General features: G+C 55.3%; 1 protein-coding gene across 2 annotated transcripts in view; it reads right to left on the bottom strand.

Annotated features, from left to right (window-relative positions):
- Positions 1–19,541, bottom strand: part of WFS1 (wolframin ER transmembrane glycoprotein) — a 33,511-nt gene extending 13,970 nt beyond the window's left edge. The window contains exons 1-4 of one of the 2 annotated variants that reach the window (XM_054484759.2): positions 19,355–19,541; positions 11,757–11,989; positions 2,096–2,178; positions 152–296 (exon numbers count right to left, since the gene is read on the bottom strand). In XM_054484759.2, the coding sequence (XP_054340734.1) occupies positions 152–296; positions 2,096–2,178; positions 11,757–11,988 (460 nt within the window). In that variant the 5' untranslated portion in view covers position 11,989; positions 19,355–19,541. Of the gene's footprint in view, positions 1–151; positions 297–2,095; positions 2,179–11,756; positions 11,994–19,354 lie in introns of both variants that reach the window. The other variant, XM_054484758.2, reaches the window with a different exon arrangement.
- Positions 19,542–22,409: the final 2,868 nt, after the last annotated feature.

Below are 22,409 nucleotides of genomic sequence, written 5' to 3' on the forward strand. Positions count from 1 at the left end.
AAATGACAAGGCCACCAGCAAAACAGAAACTGAAATTTCCCAACAGCATCACCAGCATTAGGTTTGGTAAGATTTTAGTTGTTCAGTTAGCAAGCAGCATTACAAGCTGCTCGACCCTCCAGAGGCTGTTCTAAGCCTCATGCAGACCCACCTTTTCTGTCCGCCAAGCACCGGCGAAGCAGCTTCACAGCCTCCCGACGGCCCTGCTTTGCGGCGAGGACCAGCCAGTCCACAGCGGTGCAGCTGTTGAGTTCTTCATCTGTGTTGCCAGCCAACTGCAGGTAGTGCTTCCCCACCTGCAAGCCAGACACCAGCCAGCCTCCAGCTTCTCAGACCCTCTCCCACCCCACGCTCCCAGCCAGCCTACCACCTCCTTTCACCCACTTCCCTTTGTCACCCAGGCCAGGAAGGAAAGGGCGGAAATGGGGTCACACCAGGCATGTCCACTAGGCTAGGCCCTACTGAGCCTCCGGCCACTCGCTCCTCAAAACACGGTGAAGAAGGTGTGGCCACCCCATCCACACAGTGAGGGAGTCACGGGCTCCGACTGGTACAGGTTCTCTTCCTTGAGTTGCTCCCGCCTGCCAAGGCTCACCATCAGTGCATGGAAATCAGAACCATGACTGGGTCCTTTACACCTCTCAAAACAGGGGACCACAGAAAGCCACGGCTGGAGAGAGGCCAGCTAACCAGGGGTTGGCACTGGCCCACTGCCTGTTTTTGCAAATAAAGTTTTATTGAAATACAACCATAACCACTCATTTATATATTGTCCATGCTGCTTTTATGTGCTCCACAGCAAAGCTGAGCAACACGGCAGAGATTGTGCGGAGTCCAGAATATTCACTATCTGGCCCTTTGCAAAAAGAATCCCTGCTGAAATCATCCAGTCTTCTCATCCTACAGATGGAAAAAGTGAGGCGCAGGGCACAGAGAGCCCATAAAAAGGCTCACTATGCTCCCCCAGCCTCCAAATGCCTGGGCAAAAGGATGTGGGAGGAACTTTAAAGTACAATATGGCTGTGAGGTCAGGAAAGAAATTTTTTTTTTTTTTGAGATGGAGTCTTGCTCTGTCGCCCAGGTGGGAGCGCGGTGGTGCGATCTCGGCTCACTGCAACCTCCACCTCCTGGGTTCAAGTGATTTTCCTGTCTCAGCCTCCCAAGTAGCTGGGATTACAGGCATGCACCACCATATCTGGCTAATTTTTGTATTTGTAGTGGAGACACAGTTTCACCATGTTGGCCAGGCTGGTCACGAACTCCTGACCTCAGGTGATCCACCTGCCTCGGCCTCCCAAAGTGCTGGAATTACAGGCGTGAGCCACCGCGCCCGGCCAGAAATTCTTAATTTATGGTTTCGCGTGGAAGCTTTTCTCCTCTTTAGGGAGAAGAGGGGGCAGGAAACTGCTCAGGATAACTGTGGTCACTTGCTCGAGCCCTGTGCAAGGGGACAGAGTGAGGTGGTGAGAACTTGCCTCCACAGAGGACACAGGACCCCCGGCCACCTCCCGTCTCAGCGTTCTGCTGGCTTCTCCCCTCACCAGAATTCAAAATCACTGTATTTCTGTGTCTTGTCTACTTGGGTTTTTTGGGTCTGCTTCTTCCACTAACCTGTCACCCATGAAGAGAGGGCCACATCACGTCCCCAGCACTGGCACAAAGCCCAGCCCTTGGCTGATGCCCGAGTGAATGGTCACTGCTCTGAGGGCCCCGTGCACACAGCTAACAGCCAGGTGAAAGGCCAGTCAGGGAGACAAGAGTGTGCAGCATACACAGTGTATGTTGAGGGGTGGCACTGAGCAGGTAGCTGCAGGAAGCCAGGAGGTCATCCTGGAGGAGGTGATGCCCAAGATGTGGTGTGAACTGGACAAAAGGGGGATGAGCGCTGCTCCCCAGAGGGGTGCCAGGAGGAAAACTGGCACAGTGAACATGGGCACCCTACCAACATGGGGCTCAAGTGGGGTAGAGTGCACCATGCTGGCTCCTGACCCCGATCTCAGGCACCAACACTTCTCTGTGGGCTGTGGGGCTCGTGGACAGGCCCGTTGTGCTGGGGGCCGCGTCCCGAAGTCCCCGCCGGCACCGCAGTCCTCACCTCAGTCTGTGCCTTGGGGTCCCCGGCCTTGGCCCTCTCCAGGACTTCTTCAAAGGGGATTTCCATGTCTCCCTTTGTAGGCCCTTTAACACAGAAGAAACAAACACAAATGTCACAAAGCCAGACTTTGTCGCTTGTCAGGATGGACGGGACAAGGCAGGAGGGTCTTCAGATCTGCTGCTGCTTGTCACTTTCAAATCCAGGCCAGAGTACAGAGAGACACAGACACAGACAAGGAAGATGCCCAGAAAGCCACTGTTTGCCTTCCGATCACAAGCAGCCCCAGAGCAAGATGAGCAAACTGTACACGGATGGGGTGGTTCAACAGCAACTCAAAGCCCTCGGGGTGGGAGGCATGGGAAGGAGGGGAGCACAGAGCCAAGTCCCACCATCACGCCCCTTGGCTTAGGCCTGCTCTAGCTGGGGCTCTAGAAAGATCCAGGGACTCAAGTTTGACAGCCCATGACCTAAATAATACAAAGAACCTGCACCCAAAGCCCAGAACCCCAACAAATCAAGTTCATGTTTTCCATGATTGTACCAACAAAAAACACAGTTTTTGGAAACTATAATCAGTGTATATACATCTTGATATTACCTTTTCCTTCTTAAGAGTGAATGCCTTAGTCTGTTCGAGCTGTTATAACAAAAATATTAATACCATAGACCAACCTGGTGGCTTACAAACATCAGAAATGTATTTCTCTCGATTCTGGAGACTGGGAAGTCCAAGATCATAGTGTTGCAGACTCCGTGTCTACTGAGGGCCTGTTTTTTGGTTCAGGTCTTCTGGCTGCATCCTCACAGGGTGGAAGGGGCAAGGGAGCTCTCTGAGGTTTCTTTTATAGGGGCACTAACTCCACCGTAAAGCCATCGCTCATGATTCATCACCTCCAAAGGCCCCACCTCCTAACACCATCGGACTGGGGGTAAGGATCTCAGCACATGAATCTGGGAGAGACACAAACTTTCAGTCCACAGCAGTGGATTGTTCTCTGGTTTCCCACGATGCGCTGCAGTCAGCTCACCATTTTGGTGGCTCCTAGAACCGTCAAGGAGACACAGTCAGGTTACTGGGCCTCTCCTCTCCTCTCCATCAGGTCTGTAGGTTGCTTCCAATAACCTCTTGTTTTCTACAATGGTGCCATGAACCGTTACTTCTCTTTTGGGAAGTCACTTTCCTAGCACAGATTCTCCAGTTGAATTATTAGACCAAGGGTCCAAACATCAACTACAGTTTGTGCTGTATTTTACTTCCTAAGAAGTTATCTGAATTTACAAAAGCATCATGCAGTCTTACCCGTTTCACCCAAGCCTGGCTGACAATGGGACAGGCTGCATGGTTCCCAGTAACACCACACTGAGGACCAGCCTTTCTGGTCCAATTCACCCAGGGCTTTTCCAGAACCATCCCATGCCAGGCTCTGAAATGGCTCTGCAGCACCAAATGCTGCCTGGCCACTGCCTTCAGATGACCCAGGTGTGCGGGAGACAAGACTCCAGTGGGAGACAGCATGGGACATGGCCAGGTGCAAAGGCAGAGAGGAGGGGTCACATCCAGTTTGGGGAGGGTAGAGGGAGGCTGGGACAACTCAAAGTTGCAGGCGGCAGGTGAGGCTGTGTGGGTGAGGCATGCGTTTGGAGAAGGGAAGAATTAGATGGATTCTTCACAAGCTCTTGTGGTGAGGCACACACACTCCAGCCCTATGGATGGACAACTTGCCAACACAAAGGCCCCCCTCCCTGGATGCCCCCATCCCTGGACACCCCTCCCTCGATGCTGCTTTCCCTGAACACCACCCTCCCTGGAAGCCCACCTCTCTGGATGTACCCTTCCCTAGAGGCCCCTCTCCCTGGATGCCCCCTCCCTGGATCCCCCTGTCCCTGGAGGCCCCTCTCCCTGGACGCCCCCCTCCCTGAATGTCCCTCTCCCTGAATGCCCCTCTCCCTGGACATCCCTCTCCCTGGACGTAACTCTCCCCAGATGTAACTCTCCCTGGACGCAACTCTTGCACAGAGTTTCGGGCTCTGCTTCCTTGCCGGGGTCCTCAAGGACATTGCTCAGAGATGGCATCAGGTCCCGCAGGGCAGCCCTTTTGGACACCCACCCTCCCCAGAGCCCCCAGACCTTGGTGCTCCCTGAATCCATCAAGGACAGTTCTCCCTCCTTGCTGCCGTCGCCCTGCCAGCCCCCCAGTGTGCTTTCTGGCTGCGGGCTCAGCAGCAGACTCACTATCCCTAGAGGAACTGCAGACACAGAGCCTGCAGGCACCAAGGCCATGGGCCCACAGAGCAGCGTGAGCGATCACAATGACACAGACGCACGTGTGGATCCACGCTCCACAGTAAAGTGCTGTGTGACCTGCTGCAGGTCACATCACTGCTCCGAAACAGCTTCAATCTGATCGTTAACATCAATCTGATAGGATGGTTTATGATGAAAAGAGATGCTTTGTAGTGAGTGGTCCAAAGTTGCTGTTCACAAGAGGAGGCTTTCTCTTCCCTCCCTACTTCCCCAGGAGACCCCAGGGCTGTTGCTGTACTTCCCACCACAATGCCAGCACCTCTAGTGAATTCAAGTCTCTTTACTTGACTGAGTTCACAAGTCATATTATTCTTCCCTTTTTCAAAAAAATCAAAACATGGAAGGTCCAAGTCTATATGGTGGTCTAAAAAGATTCTTCCAGTCCATAATTTATTTTTCACAGAAGTTATTCACAGCCTGACATTTCAAGACATCTCACCAATATACAGAATCTCTCTTTTTTCATTTTTTTTTTTTGAGACGGAGTTTTGCTCTCATCGCCCAGGCTGGAATGCAATGACAAAATCTCGGCTCACCGCAACCTCTCCCTCTTGGGTTCAAACGATTCTTCTGCCTCAGCCTCCTGAGTAGCTGGGAATACAGACGGCCACCACCATGCCCGACTGAGTTTTTTTTGTATTTTTAGTAGAGACAGGGTTTCACCATGTTGGCCAGGCTGGTCTCGAACCCCTGACCTCAGGTGATCCGCCTGCCTCAGCCTCCCAAAGTGCTGGGATTACAGGTGTGAGCCACTGTGCCCAGCCCAGAATCTCTTTGAGATGGACACACACCCTCTTCCTTATTCCAGCTTCCATGTGGCAGTGGTGGGCTCGTCCTGCAGACCAGTTAGCTCAGTCCATGAAGCAGGAGGCTTCATGGGCTCAAAGGCAAATCCCAGCATGCTCACTGCTTGGTGTCAGAAACATCACCCCTAGAAGCCGGCTGCATCAGTGTGGACCACCAAGAACCATCAAACACACGTGTTTTCTGTGTGCTCGACCTCCGTTCCTTGCTTTTCTGATGACTGCACCTTGATGCCCCTTTTGGGGTACCCCCCTCCCACTCTCAGTCCTCATGGTCTGGGTGGCACTGCCCCCTCCCCTGTGCTGCACAGAAGGCCTGCACCCCCACCTGGCCAATCAGAGTTCCCGGTCATCTCCCCGACTACAGCACCTGGTTCAGGGATGGACACGGCCCAGCGGGGTTTGTGCTAGAACTGCTGGGAAATGGGCTTTCACCTTCTGCTGATCTTGGCACATGGATGCCAGCTTGAACTGTGGAGGGTCACCCTGCGGGCAGAGCCCTGAGAGACAGGCAGCACAGGAAAGCAGAGTGGATTGGGGGCGGGGGACTACTTCCTGATGACATCATCTGAGCCCCTGGATCCAGCCATGCCTGAAGCAAACTACTCTAGGCTCTACAGATCTATGGACTCATCAATCCCTTGCCCCTCTACTTTTTTGGCTTGTGTCAATTTATATTGAGATTTTGTCACTTGCAACTAAAAGGGTCCTGAATCTAACTCATTCTTTGAAAGTGTGCCTATCAATCACAAAATAGCAGTGTGATCAGAGCTGGATACCATGGGCAGGTCTCCTTCCCTCTGTGAGGTTCCATGGAGAACACCCTTCATCTTTTTAATTATTTGTCATGCACAGGCCTTATGGATTTGAGAGATTCATGGATGCCACGCGGAATCAGTCAATGACTCTCACTTTCTCAGGCACTACCTAGGGCCTCCTCCAGGATGCGCCCCTTCCCGGCACAGCCCACTGCCATTTCTTGCTGGAACCTGGGTCATCATTCATCGTCTACCACAGGCTCCGCCAGCCTTCGTGGATGCCATCTATGTCCATGGGTCTCACCTGTCTCGCCCCCAGCTTCCACTAGGACACTGGACAGTACACAGCAAGCAGACGGGGATTCCAGGAGGGAGCCACTGCAAACAGGGCCTGCAGCTGCCCTCTCTCCTCCTGAAATCCTAGCATAGTCCAGGACACAGCACCTGCCTGGCTGAGCAGCTGAACTGCCAAGCTCAACTCCCTGATTGAGCAGATATTCTGCAGAAATAGAAAAGGATGGAGAGAAGGCTTCTTCTCACACAAAGAACATCAAACCCACCCGAGGGGCAGTGGCTGGGAACTCCCTTCCCAAACAGCTGGCTCAAAACATGCACAAAATTCTCCCAAAGTGGGCTGGGAGCAGGGCAGCTGGCTTCCACTTTCACATTACTGATGCATCCAGACATACTTCCATAGTGTTTAAAAATTTTTGGATGTATGTCAAACGCTCTTAAGAGTGCAATCTTAGGCATGTAGTAAATAAATACGATGTAATCCTCCCGTGTCCAAGGGTGCTGCTGCCCTCTCCCTCCCTCACTGGTCCTGGGCAAGCCCTTGACCTCCACGATCTCCCTGCGCCTCTCGTGACGCCCACAACAAGGGGCTGTGCCAAAGGGAAAGGTGGAAAGAACAGAGGATGTGCTGTGTGCTGTCATCATCCCTGCGCCAGAGACAGGGCACAGGGTGGTGGCCTTGCACCACCAGCGCATCCCCCACATGGGGAAGCTGCGGTCACCCTGCACCACAGGCATCCCATCAGCCTCTGTGACACTGACAATGGTTCTCGTGAATGAACAGGCTGAATGGTCCTCGGCCCTCTCTTTCTAGGGCTGGCTGAATTCTGAGGCGGGAACAGGGCAGACAGTGGTCTGGAGGCCCTGGCAGGGAGGGCACCCTTCTAACAGGCCCTGTGTAGCCGAGGGCACCAAACTGAGAGGCAGGACCCCTGAGCTCACTACGGCCTGCCCGGGGCCAGGCGAGAACGAGCACGTCCACCCGTGAGGGTTGGGGCTGTGTAGGTGACTGCAGACATCACCTGCAGTGGGAGGCTTCCTGGAGGTGACATCCAAGGCTTGGAGCGCAAGTAGGACAGGCACACTGCCAATTTCCCAGAAGACTGAGCCCCACCAGATCCTGTGGCCAGTCCTCACAATGTGGTGTGGGGGGCTCAGCAGGAGCACAGCAATCAGATGGGCCAGGTCAGGATAAAGAACAGGTGCCCTGAAAGCTGCTTCCTAAATAATCAACGGCAGGTGACCCAAGCAGCACCTCCTGCCGTGCCTGTCCCCAGGGCAGCGGGGGCTTGGCACACTCCCACATCTGCATCAGAGCCCCAGCCCCTCCTGGGCCCCCCTGTACCCCCCATCTAAGACTAAGCTCGGACCCTGCTGGGAACCACCCCCAGAACCCTACCTCAGGCTGTGCCACCACCGTCCACCCAGCAGCCCCAGCCAGAAGCCTGGAGGCCACCCTGGCTTTCTCCCCTCCCTGTCTACCTGTCCCTCAGCCTTCTTGTGGCCTGGCTACTCCTCTCTCTGCTCCACCTCCTGGCTGGCCTTTAATGTAAACAATCCATCTAACAGCTGAGCCCCACTCACAACAACACCCTCTCCTTTCCCTGACCCTCAGGGCCCTGCTTGGCCTGGCTGAGCTCTTGACACCACAGCCAATTCCTCATGGGTCTTGGGTGCCCCCCGCTGGGCTCGCTCTCTGCTCAGGGCGCCCTCAGTGTAGGAGCTGGGGTGCCTGCTTTCCCCACACCCGAAGGCCCTTCTTTGTCCCTCCCCCAGCAGCTCTGACTGGCAGTGCAGCCTCAGTCAGCATTGGTGGGTGCTTCCTGGTGGGGTGCACCTCCTCCCCAGGGCTCCTGCTCCTGTGCGCATCTGTGTCCCTGTGGCTGCCAAAGCAATCCCCCTACCCCCAATGGCTGGCAGGCCTGGCAGATTCAGCAGTCGTGTGGGCTGGCCGCCCACTGGGGTCAACAGAAAGGGCATATGACTGCCCCAGAGTCTCACAGGGAGCTGGGCCACCTCACAGTAGGGTGGGCCCCCCGGTCAAGGTGGTGGCAGCACTGCTGTAGAGACTTGTAGAGATGAGAGAGCTGCTGCTCGGAGACGGAGTGGCGGGTACGACTCGGAAAGCTCCCGAATCTCGCCTCCTTCCTCCTCCACCAACCCCGGGCCGTGTCCTACCAGTAGACCCGTGAATGACCGAGGCAGCAGGAGAGCTCAGGGCCACATAGTGGGAAGGGGTGGGGCCTCAGCTGGTACCCAGGAGGCCTGAGTGCCCGCCAGAGCCACATGCTTAGCACACACTTAGCACAGGCTAAGCACATGATAGCCACAGCCCGCCCAGCCTGAAGCTGAGAGGACAAAACAGTCTGCTTTCCTTCCTCCCACCCGCAGCAGGCCTGTCCCTCTGTGCATCTGAGCCCGCCCTTTAGCCCCAGGGCTAAACAGAACAGGCCCAGAACAGGCTCTCTGCCAGGGCGTGGACTCGAACAGCAGTGTCATGGTGGCTGAGTGGGGCTTGGCGTCAACTCTACCTCTCTGTGCCTGCTGGGTCACCTAGGGCCAGGTGTGATGAGCCCAGCTTTATTCTCTTGTTGAGCAGAACAACAGATCCCCCCAGGGCTGAAGACAACACTGAGGTGATCACAGGACTCACCACAGCTACCTGTGAAGAAACGGCCCCCGCCCATCAGCCCTGGGGCAGCCATGGACAGGCAGCTGCTGGCCCTGGCCCACTGGCACATCACTTGGGCTGCTGTCAAAAATCAGAACAGACAACACCTCTCAGCACGTGGGCATCCACACTCCACACAGGACACAGTTTCCCCTCTCAGGGCTGCCATGAGGAGTCCCGCCCTGGCACAGGGACGCCCAAGAGCCTCACAACTCCCTGCAGTCTCCTTTCTAGCCTGAGTCACTGTTTTCTTTACCTGTCTGGGCCCAGGAGCCCCTGAGTTTCCAAGCCCTGACCCATCGGCAGTGGTTCCCCAGGTGGCAGGTGACTTGCCAAGGCCACAGAGCCAGGATGGGAAGGAAGTGTGGGGCTCCAGCCCAGTGAAGTTTCTGAAGCAGCCCCTCCCCAACCTTGCTGAATGGAGTGCTGAAAAGGGGGTCAGTTCCTCAGGGAGGCAACCAGAGAAGGGCGACCCCAAGGCTGCTCTTCTCGTGTTTCCCAAGTGTACAGGCCAAGGAGCAGCTCAGATAGGACCGACGGTGCCTCCTCCAGACAGTCCTCCTGATGCCCTGAAGAGTGACCAGACTCTCCTGGGGGGCCCCTAGGGGACTGCAATGTGGGTTGTCCCCCGCGCTACATGAGCCCCCAGAATGTAGTTCCTTGTTCACTCCTGTCTCCCATATTGCTCAGGGCTCCTGGAGGGCAGGACTGAGCCTTCACTCCTGTCACCAGGGCCTGGCCAGGCATTGATCTAGGGACAGGCCAACCTGCTCTGTGCACTTCTCTGAGCCTGGGACATGGGGATCCCTGGGCACAGCTAACCCGAGGCCCATAGTGAGCACAGGCTCTAGGGTATGTTCAAATCTCCCCTCCACCCTTCACCAACCACGGGACGCTGGGTCATCTACTTAAGCCCTCTATCCCTTGGTTTCCTATCTGAAAAACGGGGCAGCAGCAGAGTCTGCCTCCCAGGGCTGTTAAAGAAGCAAGTGGGCTAATGCCCTAAAAAGATGCCTGGCTCGGGGAAGTGTCAGTTAAATAGCCACCCTTGCTGTCACCTACTGGTATTTTAACTCATGCTCACCCACCTATGTTGGCTGGACGGGGAGCTAAATAACAGATTCTCGCAGCAGCTGCTACTGGCAGGGACCCTGGGCTCTGCCCTCCCTGCGGCCATTGGGCATGCAGGGCCAGGCCTACTGTGGCCACATCAGTGACCAGTGACTGGGGGACGGGATGCCCACTGCCCCCAGCTGCAGGCCCAGTGTTGGGGGCTGGGCTGTCAGGCGGCGCCCAGGGCTTGCTCTTCACCACCCCCACATTGGAGACCGAAGCCAAACAAACCACAGCTGCTTCCTGACTCTTCTTATCTGAAACACACAGTCTTGGACTCTGTCCTTTGCGGGCTGTTCTCATTACCCAGATTGAAACCAAGCTTCCGAGCCCTGGTCTCTGTTCCCCTGAAGCCGTGAGGCTGGGCCCAAATCCCAGGGTCAGGCCCTCGTCTGCCCAGAGGCCTCCAAAACAAAGCAGAGGAGCACAGTGATCTTTTAAGGAGACGCAAAGACAAACAGGGCCCAGGGCTGCGGTAAGTTTCCAAGGGCACGCCCAGCATAAGTGGTACATGGGAGCCTCAGCGTGCTGCGACCACAGCAGGGAGGCCCCACGGTCCTGCCAGTGAGGTGACTAGGACAAGAAGGAAACCTGGGCCACTCGAGCACCTCGTCTCTCACCTGCTGGGTCTCTTGGGCAAGTCACCGAGACTCAGTGCCTCAGTTTCCCCTCTCAGGACTGCCATGAGGAGTCCTGCCCTGGCACATGGACAAGGCTGGTGTACACAGCAGGCACTCACCATGGGTCTGGGGCTTCTGCATGGGCAGGAGGGGCAGTGATGAGCTGGGACTGAGCCTCCCTGGCAGCGGCCTCTCTAGCAAAAGTGAAGGCTGACCGAGGCCTGAGTGAGCTGGAGAAGGTGCCCAGGGGCCGGACTCCCCTGGCTCACACCCACCACCCTCACATCACCACCCGGGAACCAACAAGCCTGTCAGCTCTGCCTGTGAACACCAAGGGCCTCAGCTCTGCTCTGAACACCCAGGGCCTCAGTCAGCTCTGCCTGTGAAGACCAAGGGCCTCAGTCAGCTCTGCCTGTGAAGACCAAGGGCCTCAGTCAGCTCTGCCTGTGAAGACCAAGGGCCTCAGTCAGCTCTGCCTGTGAAGACCAAGGGCCTCAGTCAGCTCTGCCTGTGAAGACCAAGGGCCTCAGTCAGCTCTGCCTGTGAACACCAAGGGCCTCAGTCAGCTCTGCCTGTGAACACCCAGGGCCTCAGCTCTGCCTGTGAACACCCAGGGCCCCAGCATCACGCCTCAGGATATAGGTGAAGGACGCCCGTCCCTCATAAGTCTCCCTCGGGGAGAGGAGAAACTCAGCACCAAGGGCTTCACCCGCAGGTGGCCTCACTCCCGAGAGTGTGGCTGTCACCTCTGGCCTGCCACCCTAGTTGGTTACGGAGGGCCCGTGGATTTACTCCACACGTTTGGATGCTGTTGCAAACGGAAGCTGTGAAGTGCTGCAGAGGCCCTGGGAAGAGAAGGACTGCAGAGGAGTGGGGGCACCAGCACCACCTCGAATGGGTGCCACACAGGTGACAGGTGCAAGGCTCTGAGGAGGTAGGTAGCCCCAGTGGATGGACGCCTGTGCACAGCATGGGAGCTGCACAACACTGAACTGCAGAGGACCTGGCAGGGGGACCCTCCAGGGGTGGCTGAACCCCATTCCCACCCAGCTATCCCTGAACATCCCCAACCTGGGCTTCCCAGCCTGCCCCCTTACCGGTGCCGTCTGCTCTTTCCCGGCTCCTGGTATGCTGGGCCTGGGGCTCAGCGGGGGCCGCTGTGTCTCTAACACCAGGGCCAGGGCCAGCCTGGGGTCCGGGTGCTCGGGGCCTTTCGCTCCTCTCCTGCTCCAGCGAGGCCGTGGCATTGAGTCGGGAACGTGCCTGGGGCTGCGGTGCTGGCGGGGGCTGCGGGCAGGAGGGGCCCAGCGGAGCAGTGTTGGAGTCCATCCTGCCTGGAAGAAAAGTCAAGGTCAGGCATACCCAGCCCTGGCAGAGCCCGCTCTGGCACTTAGTGTCTGCTGGAGACAGAAAAGCAGAGGGAGGCAGGTGGGAGCTGCCAGACACTCCATACAGGATCTCGCTAACACTCAGCACAGTCCCCATGGGCCAGCCCTGCTTCCAGGGAGGAAACCATCAGAGGACACTCACCCATGTGACTCTACAGATGCCACGGCACTTACAATCTCAGACCTGCACATGCCAAGGCCTGGAGTCCCTGCCTCACCGGGCATGAGCCACACAACCCTGGCCTTCCCTCATCCAAGCAACGGGGATGATGATAGCAACACCCAGAGCCCACCCATGTGGAGCCCAGCTGCAGGGGGCTGAATTGGGCCCCACATCACGTGCCCATCAATGTCTGTGAATGTGCCCTTATTCGGAAAAACAGGTCTTTGAAGATGTATTTAAGGATCTTGAAATGAGATCAGCCTGGAGTAGGGAAGCCCTGGCTCCAACAGCTGATGGCCTATAGGAAGAGGAGCATAACAGAGCCATGCGGAGATGGGTGACAGTGGCCAAGGAGCAGGAGGACCACTGGCCACTGCCAGAAGCTGGACAGAGGCGAGGAACTGAGCCTCCCTCAGAGCCTCCAGGAGGGACCCACCCTGCCCACACCTCGACTTCGGACTTCTGCCTCCAGAACCATCAGAGAACAAACCTCTGTTGTTTTAAGCCACCAAGTTTCTAGTAGTTTCTTACGGAAGCCCTAGAAAATTAATACACTGGTACTGAGTAAAGTTAAGTAAATATGAGAGGGGAAGGGAGCTGGGGAGGGGAGAAGAGGGCAGGGGAGAGAAGAGGGGGAGCCAAACGGGTGGAGCCGGGATTCATACCCAGATCTGCCGCTCCACAGCCCCTACCCCAGGCCCAAGCCACAGCACCAAAGTCACAGGACTGATGCCCTAGAAATCAACACACAGAGTAAAAAGCAAACTAAGGCAAACAGTGCGGTGGGGGCATCAGAAAAGACTAGAGTGCGCAGAGATCCCATGACCCGTGTCACGCCGGAGCAAGGGCTTTATTTTATTCAACAGAGGCCCTCACATGCTGCTTAGCAACATGGAAAAACACCACCATCCCTGTAATGAAGGACAACCACCGGCCACAGACACAGAGCTGAAAGTGCTGCAGGACCCTGAGCCCCGGACCTGGATGGGCCCTGGATGAGCGGCGTTAGGGGTGGGATGCAAACCCCTGGCGCTGCTGGACCTTGAACCTGCTGCCATGTGAGGCTGTGGAAACTTTTCCTCAGATTCCCAAATGACCCTTCCAAGCTCAGGGCCACAGCCATCCTCTGAGGCATGGAGCAGGGAGAGGCTGGTAACAGAGAGTCTCGCTCCCAGCCCCAAGCTGCCATGGTGCTGTGCTCCTGACTCTGTGCCCACCAGCTGTGTGGTCCTGAGCAGCCCACATCCCTCTCTGCACCTCAGCCTCCTCATCTGAAAATGGGGATGGGGCAACTGTGAGGACCAGTGAGACCAGACACCATGGGCAGCACGAGGGAGTCCCCTGGTCACCTCTGAACACCCAGCACTTGGCATGGAGCCAGGTCCAAGTAGGTGCCCAGAGGTCACTTTTGGGGACAGCTGTGACTGGAAGAGTCAGGAGTGGCCCCAGGCTCCATACACAACAATTTCTGCTCCATTCCCAGCTGCAAATGGGCCCTAAAGATCAGATTGGTGCCGCTCAAGAACTCTGCAGACTTCAATCCACACATTCCTCCCTCAGAGGGACTGAGCCCTTAGTTTAAAACATCCCCCAGGTGCAAACCATGCATGGTCAAACACCCCCAGGTGCATCCCCCAGGTGCAAACCATGCATGGTCAAGCTTGGGAGCCTGCTCCGTCCTGTTTCCAAGTTCCAAGCTCCCGGGAACTGGCACCTTCCACAAAAGCAGCCATTTAACTGCACATGCAGACCTAAGTGTCCCCTTAGTCAGCTGTGGCAGAGAAATACAGGATCGCATGTAGAACCCACACGCTGTGGGCAAACAGAACCATGGTCCTGCAGGCCACCGGACCACCTGAGACGGTGAAAAGTCAGGTCTTCAAATGACACGTGGCCATGTCTACCTTCTCTCCCATCATTCCCACTGCCCCCAAGTCAGGTGTCATTTTCTCAGACAGAGAGAGAGGGCACCTTTACTGAGGGCTGACCTACGCCAGGGCATCTCTGCCATCAAGACCAATGGCTCTGTTCTCGGTACTTGTCTTCTCTCATGAGTTTCTCGTATGGCCCTGGAAGGTAGGTCCTATTGTCATGAGTTCCTCGCATGGACCTGGAAGATAGATCCTATTGTCATCCCAGAGTTATAGATAGGGAAATGTTTTATCCTTCAACCCCACTTCACAGACAGGAACCCAGGTGCAGGGAGGGGAGGGACCTGCTCAAGGTCAAACAGCTCCAGGTACCAGACTTGAAATTCAAATCCAGACCTGCCCAATTCTAACGCTTCTGCAAGCTCATTTCTGAAAAAGACGACTTTGAAATCCGACTGCCACTGCACCCTCTCTCCCGGGGCCCATTCACTGCAAAACACTGGCTACCCTTCAACATCAGCACACAAATGCCGACCTCCACACTTCTGTTTCCACGGGGCCCTCTTCCCGGAATGCCTTCCTACCCCCTCCTCCAGCCTAGACCCTAAGCACCCTTCAAGTCAAGAGCTCCAGCGATACCTCCTTTGTGGGAGCTTCCAAGCTATGTCTGTCCCGAGTCCTTGTCTTCCTCACCTGCTCAGGTAAACACACAGCACTCAGGCGATCACCTCTCCATCAGAGCCCTCCCTCTGCTAGAGTTTACAGCTGGAAGCAACATGGCATGGGGCGTCGGTTACCCTTACTAGTGGCCACATTACCTCACTGTGTCTGTTTCCCCATATGTAAAATGGGGATAGCACCTCTCACATAGGGGTGCTGTGGGGATTACGTGTGTGGCAGAAGAGAAAGCAAACTATTGGGCATTAAGAAAAACCCTAAGCCGGCCAGGCGCGGTGGCTCACGCCTGTAATCCCAGCACTTTGGGAGGCCGAGGCAGGCGGATCACGAGGTCAGGAGATCAAGACCATTCTGGCTAACACAGTGGAACCCCATCTCTATTAAAAATACAAGAAAAATTAGCCAGGTGTGGTGGTGGGCGCCTGTAGTCCCAACTACTCGGGAGGCTGAGGCAGAAGAATGGTGTGAACCCAGGAGATGGAGCTTGCAGTGAGCCAAGATCGCGCCACTGCACTCCAGCCTGGGTGACAAAGCGAGACTCCATCTCAAAAAAAAAAAAAAAAAAGAAAAACCCTAAGCCATTACTCCCAGGCGCTAAACAAAGGCATGTTCAGTTGGAAAACACTTCATAAAAGGAATTTCAGGAAAACAGATTCTAGCTGGCCTATGTACCATGTATGTTACACTGCAGTTAAAAAAAAAAAAAACTGTTTAAAGTAAAATCTCTGGTTAGTAAGAATGGATGAATACAGGAGGATTAATTTTCAGGTTCCCTGAGGGTTGGCCAAGTCTGGTTTGGATCAAAGGGCTTGTTATTTCAAAACAAGCACAACAATTTCTGGTCATGGTTGGTCACAGGGACAATGAAGATCAGAAAAGATCTCCCGGTGGAAGGACCTGCTGTCTGGTCCTTCCCTCTCTGAGTCCTCCTGCGTGTGACAGCCACTGTGAGCCCTGAGGGCAGGGCTGCAGCTTATCCACTCAGAAGACCTGCTGCCTTGCCAGGAACACGTTAAGCACTTAATGCACGTGGGCAGAAGCCTGAGGCAGCCTGGCGTAGGGCAGGAGCACCATCCAGGCCATAATGCTGTGGGACCTTGGCAAGTCCCTCCCCCAGACCCCAGCATCCAGGCATCTCCAGCTGCATCCACTCTGCACCCTCAGATCCCTACCTGCACGGTGGGGCACTCAGCCCCAACTCCCTACTGGTGACCAGAGCAATGGCTTAGAAGCCGTCACTGTGTAAGATCCACAAAAGCAAAGTTGCTAGCATTCTTTCCCCATGAGCACTGAGGCGTATTTTTATCTCATCCAAACACAAACGCCGGCACCAAGGAGTTCAGCTGAGAGGCCATCACCTGGAGAGGGCTGCAGGCACCATGCATCCACTCAGACCCGCACCAGAATGCCCACACGTGGCCTTCTGCCCTGAGGGCTCTGACCCTCACCCAGGCCGCCCCCATTCTGTTCTCTCTGTGGGGGCAACCCCACCTCCCAAGCCAGTGCCTCAGAAACAGCCCCCTTGGGAAGCCGAGATGATGTTCACACTCTCTCTGATCAGTGCCTCTGCCTCCAGGATGCCAGTCCAGGGGAGTCACTGGAGATGCCCTCAGGGCTCACACACAATGTCACATGGCACTTTCAGCACTGTCCAGAAAGGGGCTGGCTATAAAGCCTACATCCCTCCATACGGTGCAATGCTGTACAGCTGGTAAACGTGACCTCACGCATGAACGTTTCGAGACAAGGAAAAGGCGGGCATAACACTGTTAAGGCAGGATTTACAGCAGCAGAAGATATTAGCCGGAGTCTGTTTAGGATGAAAACAAAATTTATCTGCCAAAAAATGGAAGAAAACGCCCCCTAAAAAAGATACTTGCTGTCTCTGGGGATAAAGCTTATGCGCGGTTTCATTTTATTCTTCTTTTAAACATATTTTCCTAGTTTTCTATAATGAATGTGTAATGTTTTTGAAATTAAAGCAAATGTTATTTTAAAACCCATCTGTGAGCAAGCCCTAAGGGAGCAGGCCCAGGAGGTCCCGGCCCTGGGATGTCTGCTCTGGCCTGGCCTGACCCAGCCCCCTGGCACAGGGCTGCTCCTCAAGACAAGGGCACAAAGCCCTTGATGGATCTCAGGTACCTATTTTTGCTCAGAGTATTAAGGGACAAACCAAGGACCATTCCAGCTCTATCCAATGTGGCACATTCACAGGAACAGAGGGATTTGAATTGGGACTGCCCCAAGCAGCAATCATGACAGCCATAGTGGCCAAGCCCCCACCACACACCTGGCACCTGCTCCAGCCCTGGCCTGGATGGGCAGCAGGTGTGGACTGAGGGTAGGTCCATCTTGTGCCAAGCACTGTGTTGGGCCCCCCTGCCCTAGAGAAGTCTTGTCCAGGGCCAGCGTTGGAGCAGCTTCATCTAGATGGGAAGGGTAACACCTAAACAGACACCCACAAAGATGGCACAGAAGGGGGCCCTCACACCACTGTGGGAAGAGGCAGGCCAGTAATCCTGCAGGAGGCCTTGACTGAGCCTTCTGGACAAGCAGGCAGGAGCCAGGCAAGGTGGGAGGTGGCTGGGCATTCCAGCAGGGGTTGTGCCCAGAAGAGGAGGCAGCAGAGGGACAGTGAGCCAGCCTTGTGGCCAGGAACACGCAGGTGGCTGGGAGGTGACTGCTGGGGAGAAGACACAGGAGGGAGAGGCTGAATGAGCAGCGAGGCGGGTCCCTGAGGGCCCGAAGGAATGCCGGCTCAGGAGGCGGACCTGACCTGATAGCCCAGAGGGAAGTGGCAGCTGAAGAACCAGCAGGGCTGTGTGCAGCCAGGCCTGGATCGGGACCAGGGAGGAGCCTGGGGGCCGTCCAGGGAGAGGCGAGGGTCCTGAACCAGGGTAGGCATCCGAATGAGGTGCAGGAGCCAGGAGAGACAGGAGAGAACCAACTGGGATTGAGGAATGAAGGGCACAGGGGGTGGTCTGGTTTGTGGCTGGGGCTGGCTGGCTGTGGTGGTACCACTTCCGGAGGTAGGGAAGTGGGAGAGGAGGGGAGCTGTGTAGGCATAAAGCTCCCGACCTATTATGATTCTTATTGCCACCGTCAAGGATGGGTGTTTTGGGTCTGTCCGGCAGTGCAGACATCTCTGGGGGTTGAGACTGAGCTGGGGTCCCCTCTGTGACCAGCCCCAGAAGACTGTCCAGCCCTGGTCCGGGATGGGCAGGGAAGGCCTAAGTCAGAGACGCCCTCCATGCTCTTCCATCCTGGGAAAGAAGGTGAGATGGGGTCTCCCAGCCAACTTTTCCTGTGTCTGCGAAGGGAGGACGACAAACCAGCAGGCAGGGAAAAGAGGCTGAAACGTGGAGGAGCCGCCCTTTAAATCCCTGGTTGGATATAACGGAGCCCCCGTGAGAATCACAGACCCTTGGAGATAGAAGTAAACAGGTGGGGACAGTGGCAAAGGTGGCCTCTGGGCTTCCCGTGGGCTCCCTCCCCTGCTGCAGAGAACAGGCAGCCAGCACATGGGGTACCCAGGGCACAGCTCCTTGAGTGATGGATGCTGGCAGAAGAGAAAGCCCTTTACAAACTGCAAAGCCCTGGGCCAAATGCCAGGAGTCATTGTCCAAGGTGAGGAGAGGCGGAGCTGCTTCTGGAGAGATGGGGCAGAGGCCTCATACCAGGCTCTGCCCCGATCAGCCTCGTGGTCCTGGGCTGGCACCAAACCCTGCTGAGCCTCAGCTTCCTGGGGCGTCAAATGGGGACTATAACTTCTCCGTCTAAGGCTACTGAGAGGGTTAAATCTGGGTGGTGGGGGGTTGCACAAATGCGACTTCCTTGGAATTCATAACATCAACTACTAAGTGGGTGAGAGGCCAGGGCGCCATCACATCCAAAAGGGCTGGGCAGGATTCTCCAGAAAGTTTCCGTTGATCAAACAAAAAGCTAATGATGCAGAGGGTGGAGTTCATACGAGGCAGGGTCCAGGTGTTGCCACTGAAACCCCTCAACTCTCTACTGAGGGGCCCGGAGAGGGAGAGGAACTGCCACGGCGCTCCTAAGTGGGCTGTGGGGATTCAGAGTGACCCCTAAGCTGCCCCTCGGGCGGGCCGGGTCCCCCTGGGGGACTGAACCCCCCTTCCCCCCACAACACCTCCCGGGGGCCCAGGCGCGTTCCAGCTGCCCGGTGGGCACCGAGGGCGGCCGTGGGTCCCGGGACCGCGGGGGAGGGGCATGACGGGGCAACTCGGGGGGGATGGCGCGGAGCGCGGGGAGGGGGCCTGCCCGCCGGCCGCTCCGCCTCTCAGGCCTGCTGTCCCGCCCGCGGCGGGGCTCCAAGAGACAGCGCGCGGGGGACCGGGGCGCGCCCCCCGGCTGACCCGTTCGGGCCCGGGACAGGGGTCGCTTCGCGCGTTGCAGAGCGGGCGGGACCCCCGGCCCTCCAACTTCGGGGACCTTGCCGGGACTTTGGGACCAGCCACCCATCAGCTCGGAAGGGGAAACTGAGGCCCGAGGCGGGCAGTGCCTCAGGGCTCTTGCCCGCCTCCTGCGAGCTGCCCACAGCCACCGCGCCACGGCCCCAGCCCCTAAGTACTCACCGGCCCGTGAGTGGGCCGCACGCGGCGCTGCGACGCCCTGGGGCCTCTGGGCCGGCAGTAAAGTTGTTCGGGAGCAGCTGAACGCGGCGCAACCGGGAAAGCGGCGGCCGCGAGGGAGCAAACTGCACTGGCTGCTGAAGAGCCGGCTAGCGCGGCCTTCTGCACGAGGGGGCGGGGCAGGGGCGGGGCCTTCGGCCTCTCTCCACTCCAGACGCGGCCCCCCGGATGCGGCGCCAGCTCGGCCTGCTGAGTGGCCGGTGCGACCGCCAATCACTTCACACCTCCGCCAATCACGGTGCGCCTCGCCTAGCTGCGGCCCGGCTCTCCCCCTGTGCGGTTGGGCCCGAGGGGCCAGAGGGCGGGTCCGGCTCGCCCACAGCGAAAGTTTCCGAGTGGACTCGGGTCCCGGCCCCGCCCCGCCCGCAGAACGTCCAGTTGCTAAGCCGAGGCCGCTCGCCTTCTCCTGTAACAGGTGGTTTGGACCCGTGGAAAAGGCTCCGGCCACCTTTCATCCACCACTCCGGCCTCAGCGGCCCCAACTGCAGATTCATTATATATGCTGTTGCAATATTAACACACGTTTTGAGCGCCTATTCCGGCGCTGCAAGAGAGTCTAAGGGCTCCCCTAATAACAGCAGCAGAGATGGAAAAATGGGGCCTGTTTGGAACGGGTGTCTGCAGCCAAGTACTGCTTTCAGTGCCCAGAATCAAATGCAGTGTAGCAAGCTTTTCACACGGTGACTGTGGGATTCCTTTAAAGCGTGTGTTAGCCCAGGGAGTGAGCAAAGCTCAGGCAGTTTGGAGACTCTCTCGTTTGGTTCCTGTCTGGGAGGCGTGGTTTGGCGATGAGGGCGAGGGTCTATCCTTGAGAGGCCCTCGGGAATGTGAGACCCTGCCTGCTCTGTCTCTGGTCCCCGCAGCCAACCTGAGATACCAGTCCTAGTTATCACAGCAGAAACTGCGGCTCGGAGTGACTGCCAGAGATAATGCTTACCAACATTTTGGGAGCAAATATTCCAGATGGCTTTGGAGATGAGTTCTGAACACACTACTTCGGAGGACTTTTGTCAAAGCGGCGTAGTTCACGTCAGTCACCTCATATGATTCTCCAGCTGCCCCCACTGCCCACCCCGGATCCCCAATGTTCACCTGTGACCCTGTGAGGCTCACAGAGGAAGGAAGAACACCTGCCGTCAGCCTCGCCTGCTCTGTCCAGGTTGGCGTAGGGGCTCTCACAGCTTTCAAGGGCCTCTCTAGTGACCCAAGGAGGGAGGTGGCATTGGGCCCATTTTTTATTGATGTGAAAATTGAGGCTCAGACATAGTTATTTGCCCAAAGTCTTGAAGATGTCTTTCCACCTTATCATACACTAACTGTAGAAAATTTGGAGAATTACTAAAAGTAGAAAGGAGAAAAAAAAATCACTCAAAGATGATCACTGTTCACATTTTGAGATTTATGCACATTTAAGAAAATAATAAATATTAATGTGAACACACAATCACAGAGAGGCTGAAGCACTTCACAAACCCTTTGCAGAGGCTCATGAAGCAGAGAGAAGAGGACAGATTGAAAAGTTCCTCCTGTGGAGGTCTAAGGGAAGAGAGAAAGTGCAACAAAAATCTACAAGACAGCTTAAGGAGCATCTATCAGAACACAGCAACACTGAACATACTCCATGGAGCTAAGAGACTGAAAAAGCAACAGGCAAATTCAGAAAGAGAGGAGTGGAGGTGAGGACAAATGAGCAAACTGGAAGATAATGTGGAGTAAATGCTGCATGATGTAGAGGAAAAGCACATGAAAATCATCAGGACAAAAAGCAGAGACTGGAAAGACAGTTCCAGGAGGCGTATTGTGCAAAGGACAGGTACTCCAGGAAGAGCTGGAGGGGAAACAGAGGTTAGCAAAGTGCCAGAAGAAAAGTGTCCCTGAGAATCCCAGACCAGCCAAGGATAAAGAGACGGTCTTACAGAGTTCCAGAAAGAACAGGTCACATCTAAGGGGAGGAAAGTCGAAGTGGTTCCTAGGGGACTTTGGAGCAATGTCCAGGGACTCTGATGATAGAATCAAGGATCCTTACCATGGCTACTACAGGATTCATCTGTCTGGACTAAAGAGAGAAAATATCCAATGTGGTAAGACAGAGAAAGGACCCCAGCCATGTCCCCTTTCAGAGGAAGATATTCAGAGGTCCTCCGTCACCGAGACAGTTCAATCACAGTAGAGATTTCAAGATAGAGGAAACGCTCAGAACAGGAAGTGGTGTTAAGCAATGACCCTTGCAAAATATACAGTATGGCTAATCCACATGTGCCTATGATTTTGTACTAGCAATGCCACATAAGGATTCTTAAAATAAGCTACATGCTGCAAGAGGAAGTTGTATTAGCCTGGAACTAAAAAAAAAAAAATAGAATCTTATCATGGAGAAGTCAGAATATTTTAAGATCACATTTGGTTGAGGGGAGAAGGAGGAAGTAAAAGGATCTGATTTGGCGAGTGGGGAAGGAAAGCCTTATTGGTGGTGGGGAGGGGGGCTTCATTACCGTTTACTTTTAAAACATTATCAGGGAAAGATTGATTTAATTATGACTCTCAGGAATTGGAAGGTAGCAACTCACAGGAAAGAAGCAGAGTAGAACTCCTAAATTACTAGGTAGAAGTTTGGGGAGGGGTGGAGGGAGAGTAAGAAAGCAAAATTAAGGGGGAAAAGTAAATAATAGCAAGAACAATAAGCTTAATAATAGTAAACATAAGATGAGATAAAATAAATAAAGCCATGGCTACCAGCCTTCATAACACGGTGAATGGGCTGAATTTCCCATCCAACGTCTGTAAGACTGGGGCAAAAACTAAAGTCCAGTTAAGCGCTATTTACAAGAAACACACCAAAAATATTGAGAAGTAGAAGCTCACAGCAGACATTTGAAAAATGGCAAATTACTATTGATAAGGAAGAACGCATGGTGGAAAGCATTCACGGGAACAGAGTAGTATTATGTAAGGGTTCCAGGCACAATCCACAAAGATTTCATTGTCATGAATCTGAATG

Source organism: Pongo pygmaeus, chromosome 3, assembly GCF_028885625.2.
Source record: "Pongo pygmaeus isolate AG05252 chromosome 3, NHGRI_mPonPyg2-v2.0_pri, whole genome shotgun sequence".
NCBI lineage: Eukaryota > Metazoa > Chordata > Mammalia > Primates > Hominidae > Pongo > Pongo pygmaeus.